Genomic DNA, 7,046 nt, shown 5'->3' with positions numbered 1-7,046 from the left:
AAAACTAAATCTGCTAAGTTTTGATTGCACGTTTTGGAAGTGGACACTTATCCTGAATGATGTAAGAAATTTAAAGATGCTTGATGGTTAATTTAAAACACAATAAAAGTACTTAAGCATTGTCACCTGGCAAAAGTCAGATTTGAGGCATTTGTTAGATTTACACCATTTATGATCAGACCTGCTCCAAAATGTCAGCTTTAAGAGCAGAAAAAACCCCCAAATACTACTGGTTTAAGAGCAAAATTATAATCTCTGGAATAGAACTTAAAATTAAGATAATAAATCTGAGTTTCAAAGTGTCACTTTTATGCTGTCCAGTTTTCCTTCTGGGGTTAATAAAGTTCACAAGCATCTGTAATGAATCCAGCTGCAGATCTGAGTTACAGCGACACCTTGTGGTAAATATCACTGACTCATCTCTCCAAATGAAACATTGAACTTTTCAGGTAAAGGTTTGTGCTGGAAACAGAAATCAAAGTCCAGAAACTGACAGTAAGAAATAAAATCATTGGCAGCTTGTTTGCATTATATTCCAAAGTGACAACACAAAAGAAACAGAGGCTTTGAATGAGAATTTATTACAGCCAGTTAACAATACAAATCACCTTCCAAAATGCTCAGCTACCACATTCTCGCACATGGCTGATATTCTGAGCACTGACACAGTAAAATGACATAAAACAGAGGAATGCATTCAAATTTATCATCTCGATTTTTTTTATATCTATTTTGCTATTTTTTTTCAACAAATTTTTGTTTATGAACAAGGTCTAGTCAAACCATCCCTAGACCTGGCAATGTCAATTGTTTTCTTTTTTTAAGAAATAATTTATCATTTTGCGATGTTTTCAGAGTTTTAGGTTTTTCAATGTTTAATTTTTTTTTCTCTTTTTCCATCGGTGAAGCAGGTTTCAAAATGCTGTCTGTGGAGAGATTAAAGGAATGCATTTCATTAAAAACACTTTGACTCAAGACATTTGTAATTCTATTTAATATCTAATTTATAACCTCGTAAAGCTTGCATTAACTTCCCATTCACCCACCTTAGACGCTGGGAACACCAGCAGGAGTGGTGGACTTCTGGGCAGCCTCTTTGGCTTGATGAGCCTGAAGCACGGCAACAGCTTCATCCACCTGAAAAGATTCAAACACAAACTGTAACAAACAGCTCATCTTCATAGAGAATACGTCATACAAGTGATTTTATGATTCATGAGGAAACAAAAAGTGAAGGAACAAATGAATCTAGACAAACAGGTTTCTGCAAAAAACACAACTGGTGGTGTCATTCACTAACCTTTGAGCGCAGAGACTCTGGTGACTCAAGCATGTGGAGAAGCTCAGAGTTGTCGATTTCCAGCAGCATACCAGTAATCTTGCCTGCCAGGCTTGGGTGCATGTTCTGGATCAGGGGGAACAGACGCTCACCTGATGGAACAAGAATCATTAGAACCAACCTGGCATTCAGATGTGACTGGGTGCAAACAGACGAACTGGTCAAATAACCGCAAAGGAGTAATTCAACACCGTATACATATTCACACAATGGTTCTCCTTAAACAAGGAAATGAACTAACCCAGCATCTGCTTCTGTTCCTGAGGGGGGGCAGCAGCCAGCATAGAGGCAGTCAGGGGCTCCTGTCCTTGGACGTGGACAGCAGGCTAAGGAAGGAATAACTGCAGGTTAAACTGGGCCTAGCTCTGATTGAGGATTTTAGATCTTTAAAGGATAGTTAGGATGGAATAAAAAAAAAGTAGTTGTCATAGTTCCTGGATATTGTCATCTTTGGGTAAGTTAGCCTGAATAAGTCTTACCTGCTGCATGGTGACCTGTGGCTGGGAGGCCATGTGCTGCTGAGGGTTGCGAACGCCTGCAGCGTACTTGTACTGGGGAATGGCTCGCACTGGGGCAGCTGTTGCCGAAGCACTGGCGGGGCGCTGGCTGAGGGCCTGAGTGGCTACACCAAGACAGAAGAGTGTCAAACATAGTTCAATATGCACCCTGAGAAAAGAACAAAAGCTGATTTTTGTGTCATAGCAGCTGTAATACTTACGCATGCGCTGGGAGGTCATCATGCGTGGGACCTGGGTGTTGGTGGTCGTGGTAGGACGGATGGTGTTGAAGGTCTGGGGCCTGGGAGCAGATGGGCGCATCGCATTGGGCATGTTCTGGAAGTCTGGAGCAAGAGAAAACATTCAAACCACAATGTTTTACTGCTAAAACACGGAAAGATGGACACCAACGTGGATGTTCAAGTCACATCAGTGTCATAATACAGATTTTACATGTCACACTGGATCATTAACCATAGAATCGAAAAACTAACAGTTACTTACGCTGAGGACGCACTCCCTGAGTGGCCCAACGGGGGCTGGGGCGAAGCTGAGCCAGCTGGTTGGCGGAGTAGTATGCAGCACGGTTCTGAGCCTGTAAAGATTACAATTGTCACGATTCCTCACTGCTCAAAAATGAAATTATGGTGCATTTGGTACAATACGGTGCAGTGTACTGGGCTAAAGAAATGCACCATCAACCTACAACAACTCAGCCTTTACATTAGTGACTCACCTGAGGTATAGCCGCCATGAAATAGCCTGAAGGTGGCGCTGGCTGGTAGGGGTTGAGGACCGGATTGGGTACAGCACGGACAGTAGCCATCCTCTGCATGTACTGGTTTGTAAGATGGGCCTGACGCTCCTCCTTCCGCTGAGCTAATGCCACATACAGTGGCTTTGTAGCTACAATGCGCCCGTTCATTTCTGTCACAGCTTTAGTTGCCTCCTCAGGAGAAGAGAAGCACACAAAGCCAAAGCCTTTGCTCCGGCCTCCCTCCATCATCACCTAAAAGGAGAACAAGCTATTGAGCATTTGATCTCATGAAATCATACAGTTACCAACTATATTTTAAATGAGTCCTGTAAATGTTTACCTTTGCACTTGTTATGGTTCCAAATGGAGAGAATTCTTTACGCAGACGTTCGTCATCCAAGCCATCATCCAAGTTTTTCACATAAAGATTAACACCCTAGTATTGGCAAAAGAACGGATTGCAAGATTTGATAAACATCGCAACAAACCTACAAACTTGTGAAACTTCCTGACATTTCATAAAAATGAGAAATGAGTGTAAGACTAACTAACCTGGTATCTGGTCATGCGATCTTGTTTCATCTGCTCAAATTTGCGTTTCAGTTCATTCTGGCGTTCTCCTTTCTTCTGTGCGCGACCCACGTAGACTTGTCTGCCATTCAGTTCTTTTCCATTCATGTCATCTACAGCCTGCAGTGAAAGCATATGCCCAATGAAAACTATTAAACTCTTCTCAAATGCATCAGCAGCAGTAAAAAGACCAATATGATAAGCGCATTAAAAACACAATTCATAAGATTGGGGTTATTACAAACCTTTTGAGCATCTTCATGTCTCTCAAAGCTGACAAAGCCAAACCCCTTAGATTTGCCACTCTCATCGGTCATAACACGGATACTCAGGGCGGGCCCTACAAAATAAAACAAGTGTATAACATTCATACCAAACTACTCTCACATTTACAAGCAAGCAACTAAATGTAAAAATTGCATCACCGTCGTACCATATTTGCCAAACAACTCTTTCAGCTTCTCATCGTCCATGTCTTCTCCAAAGTTCTTGATGTAAACATTGGTAAACTCTCTGGCACGTGCACCAAGTTCAGCCTCTCTCTCTTTCCGTGATTTGAAGCGTCCGACAAACCTATTGGTCAAATCATTAGGTGAATTAGAACACACCAAGATTAGCACAATTATACCCCCTCCAAAGTCCTGTATGCCCTTATACAGCAGTTCAATCACAGTATCTCTGCTTTAATTTGAACTTCTAAGTGATCTTGTCAGTCTTTATAGTGAACATTTAAGCAAAATCTACTGCATCAGATTTTGTGAAATTTGCTACAAGGGTCAGGGATAGTGAAAGGGTAAACACTGGATTTTGGATTAGGCACGTCGGATGACGCTTCTGAGGAAGAGTGGAGTCACAGTCTAAACTGTCAAGCAGGTAACATCTAAAAACTATACCTTGTCTGAACAAAAGAAAAAAAAAGTATAATTCAATTTTGGAGCAGATTCTTTTTGATTCCCATCAAATTTCCCAACAGTACAAGGTAGGGCTTTCTAATTCAATTTAATCATCAACTGTGGGGCGTTCCCTGCCACATGCATTATGGGTGTCCCTCTAGTTGAATTTACACCTCTGGTAGAATCAATTAATTCAACTTCAAAATTTGCATTTAACTTTAAACTGTCACACATATGCCTCTCAAACGTTTTAACTGTCATAAAGATTCAGCACAGCTAAAAATTCATTTTCAACAAAAAACAGAACCTACTGTATTATCAGATATTTTAATATTAGTCCATAACACAGATTGACCACCCTTATAGTGGTAGAAATGAAGACCTTAGCCATTTATTTCATGTGTTTTCGTAAATTCAATAAATTAAAATGTTCTGTGTTATGGGCTGTAGTTTTAGTTAAAACATGCATGTTTTACACAATGCTTCATCCTTTTACTATTAATGTCAAAACATCAGACTCGGCACAGGAAATTACTCAGTTAGGTATTGCACCAACTCAATCGCACACTCAGATTAGAACATCCTTAACATATCGGTTCTGTATTTATTTTTTAAAGTTTGGCACCTTTTTTGCTAGATTTAAGTTTTACCTGTATGTATGAAATAAACTTGCATACAACTTGCACATGATGCAGTTAAACAACCCAAAAATAAGTGATTGTCAATTTCAAAACTTCAAAGTAAATAAATTAGTTTATACAACAGGATAATAGTGGTCCCACTTACACTTTTCTGTCATTGAGCAACATGCCATTCATTTTCTCAATGGCTCGCTCAGCAGCCTCGTGAGTCTCAAAGTGTACAAAACCGTAGCCCTTTGAGCCATTTTCATCACAAACCACCTTTGAAAAAGGAGATTTAAGCATGTCAAAAACAATCCCACACACCATGCAACTCAAAAACACAGACAATTGTCTTCAACTTGATGCGATCTCAAGACATGCAAAGTATTAATATGTATGCAAAGTACTGGCACAAAAATAAAAACAGGCTTCTACCTTGCAGGAAAGAATGTTTCCAAAAGCAGAGAAGGTGTCATAGAGAGCCTTGTTATCAATGGACTTGTCCAGGTTCTTGATGAAGATGTTGCCCACTCCACTCTTCCTCAGAGAGGGGTCACGCTGGGACCACATGATGCGGAGAGGCCTTCCTTTGATGACATCAAAGTTCATGGTGTCCAGAGCTCGCTCAGCTAACAAATGTAAAAGAAATTATGAGATTGACAACATGAGTGGAGGGTTTATCTGGTTACCGTCGGTACAGAAGAACTCCTACACAGTCTGATGCAGCTATAATATCAGCAATGACACTAATATTAATGAGTAGCAGGAAATTTAAGGACACTACTCATCCTACAGGGAAAATTCAGGAGACCACTACCTCACATTAGCGTCAAATACACAGGAAACTGAAGTAAGTAATGTGGTGAACGAAGTAAATAGTTTAAAATCTTGAAAACCAAGACGCATCAAATTCATATATACATTATTTTGCCATGTCATGCTGTGAAGATACAAGTAGTGTCTTGAAAAGTATGAACAGCACATTAAACCTGAACTCTATTCAAAATGGAGTCCAACAGGACCCAGCCTTCCTGTTAGCGGCCAGATACATGCGATCATGCTCAACCTACCGTCCGCGGGCTGCTGGAAGTTGACATAGGCGTATCCGAGGGACCGACGGGTGATCATGTCCCTACACACTCTGATGGAAAGGATGGGCCCAGCCGGGCTGAACTTCTCGTACAGCATAGCTTCAGTAACATCTGGGTGCAGGTCTCCCACATACAGGGAGGCCATGGGGTAGCTAGGCGCGCTAGGATTCATGTCGGACGACGCGTGTTCTCAAGCGATACGACGCGAAGGCAAATTATAGGGTAATATTAATCTGATATGTCCTTGGCAGTTGTCAGCCAATACAAGCTTTCTATATGAAATGGTTTCTTCGTCAGGTCCACAAAAATTAACAGCTCAAAAACCAGCTAGCTTAGCAACGTGGGCAAGTTAGCTTGATTAGCGAGGTGTCGGAACGTGGCCTACACGATGTGGCTCGTAGTATTTCAACACAGCCAATTAACACGGTAAATAGTCGGTAATTAACCAAGCGAATGTCTATACGTACAAATATAACTGGAATGACAAAACCCTCAAACAGGAGAAATCAGTGGTTACCTATACAACTGGCTAACGTTAATCACCCACGCTCTCAACAATGACGCTAACTGCTTAGCCTGCTAACGTTCGTCTTAGTCCGTCTTTCGTTCTTTTTCTTCGTCGCGTTGCTTTAGTTGGCAAATCAAATCCTGCTTCACCGATTTTTTTTTTTCTTATAAAAATATGTCTGCGTGTGCTCTCTAGCTTTTGGTTTGTTTCATAATAATAAAATGTGTGCCGAGACTAGCTCCGGAGCACACCCTACGCAGACGGATTACGGGAGTGAAAGGAAGGTCGGAGGAGGTTGGTTCCCGATTCCAGTCGAAGCCTCGGCGCGTGCACCAACTAGTGACATCACACATCTCGCGATATTTCACAAAGTGTATGTTTCATCATGTAACCACGATCATTTGGAAATAAAAAAATACTGCAACCACAAATACAGCAAAGTGTATCTAAAACCATGTATTTCTTTATCATATCCTGAGATAAAATACTGTAATACTTGTACTTTTTAAAATGTAAAAATAAACATATAACTGGTCTGGTTTGCACAGTTCCGTAGGTTTGAGGGCCCCAGTTTACAAGTTGAGGACTGTTTCTGAAGTGTCCTATTATAAAATGTATCTTGTAAATGAAGTGTTGATCTTAACTGTTTGTAATAATTTTGTAATAAATTGAACTGATTAATTGATTGGTTGACAACTTTAATTAAAAAACAGACTGTATATAGATTAATAAAAAAGAAAAAAAAAAAAAAAAAAATCTCAATAAGGG

General features: G+C 40.5%; 1 protein-coding gene across 1 annotated transcript; it reads right to left on the bottom strand.

Annotated features, from left to right (window-relative positions):
• Positions 1 to 563: 563 nt before the first annotated feature.
• On the bottom strand, positions 564 to 6,570 carry LOC115435355 (polyadenylate-binding protein 1-like). The gene is made up of 15 exons (XM_030157706.1): positions 5,750 to 6,570; positions 5,115 to 5,308; positions 4,843 to 4,958; positions 3,597 to 3,736; positions 3,409 to 3,503; positions 3,146 to 3,283; positions 2,934 to 3,029; positions 2,573 to 2,845; positions 2,341 to 2,431; positions 2,058 to 2,180; positions 1,819 to 1,961; positions 1,581 to 1,665; positions 1,301 to 1,431; positions 1,047 to 1,137; positions 564 to 926 (listed from the first exon to the last, which is right to left on the bottom strand). Exons 1-14 carry the CDS (start codon positions 5,940 to 5,942, stop codon positions 1,048 to 1,050), a joined length of 1,908 nt encoding a protein of 635 aa, XP_030013566.1. The 5' UTR covers positions 5,943 to 6,570; the 3' UTR covers positions 564 to 926; position 1,047.
• Positions 6,571 to 7,046: the final 476 nt, after the last annotated feature.

The sequence above is a fragment of the Sphaeramia orbicularis genome, chromosome 16 (genome assembly GCF_902148855.1).
Source record: "Sphaeramia orbicularis chromosome 16, fSphaOr1.1, whole genome shotgun sequence".
NCBI lineage: Eukaryota > Metazoa > Chordata > Actinopteri > Kurtiformes > Apogonidae > Sphaeramia > Sphaeramia orbicularis.
The sequence above is the reverse complement of the archived record's forward strand: the minus strand, read 5'-3'. Positions and strand labels throughout refer to the sequence as shown.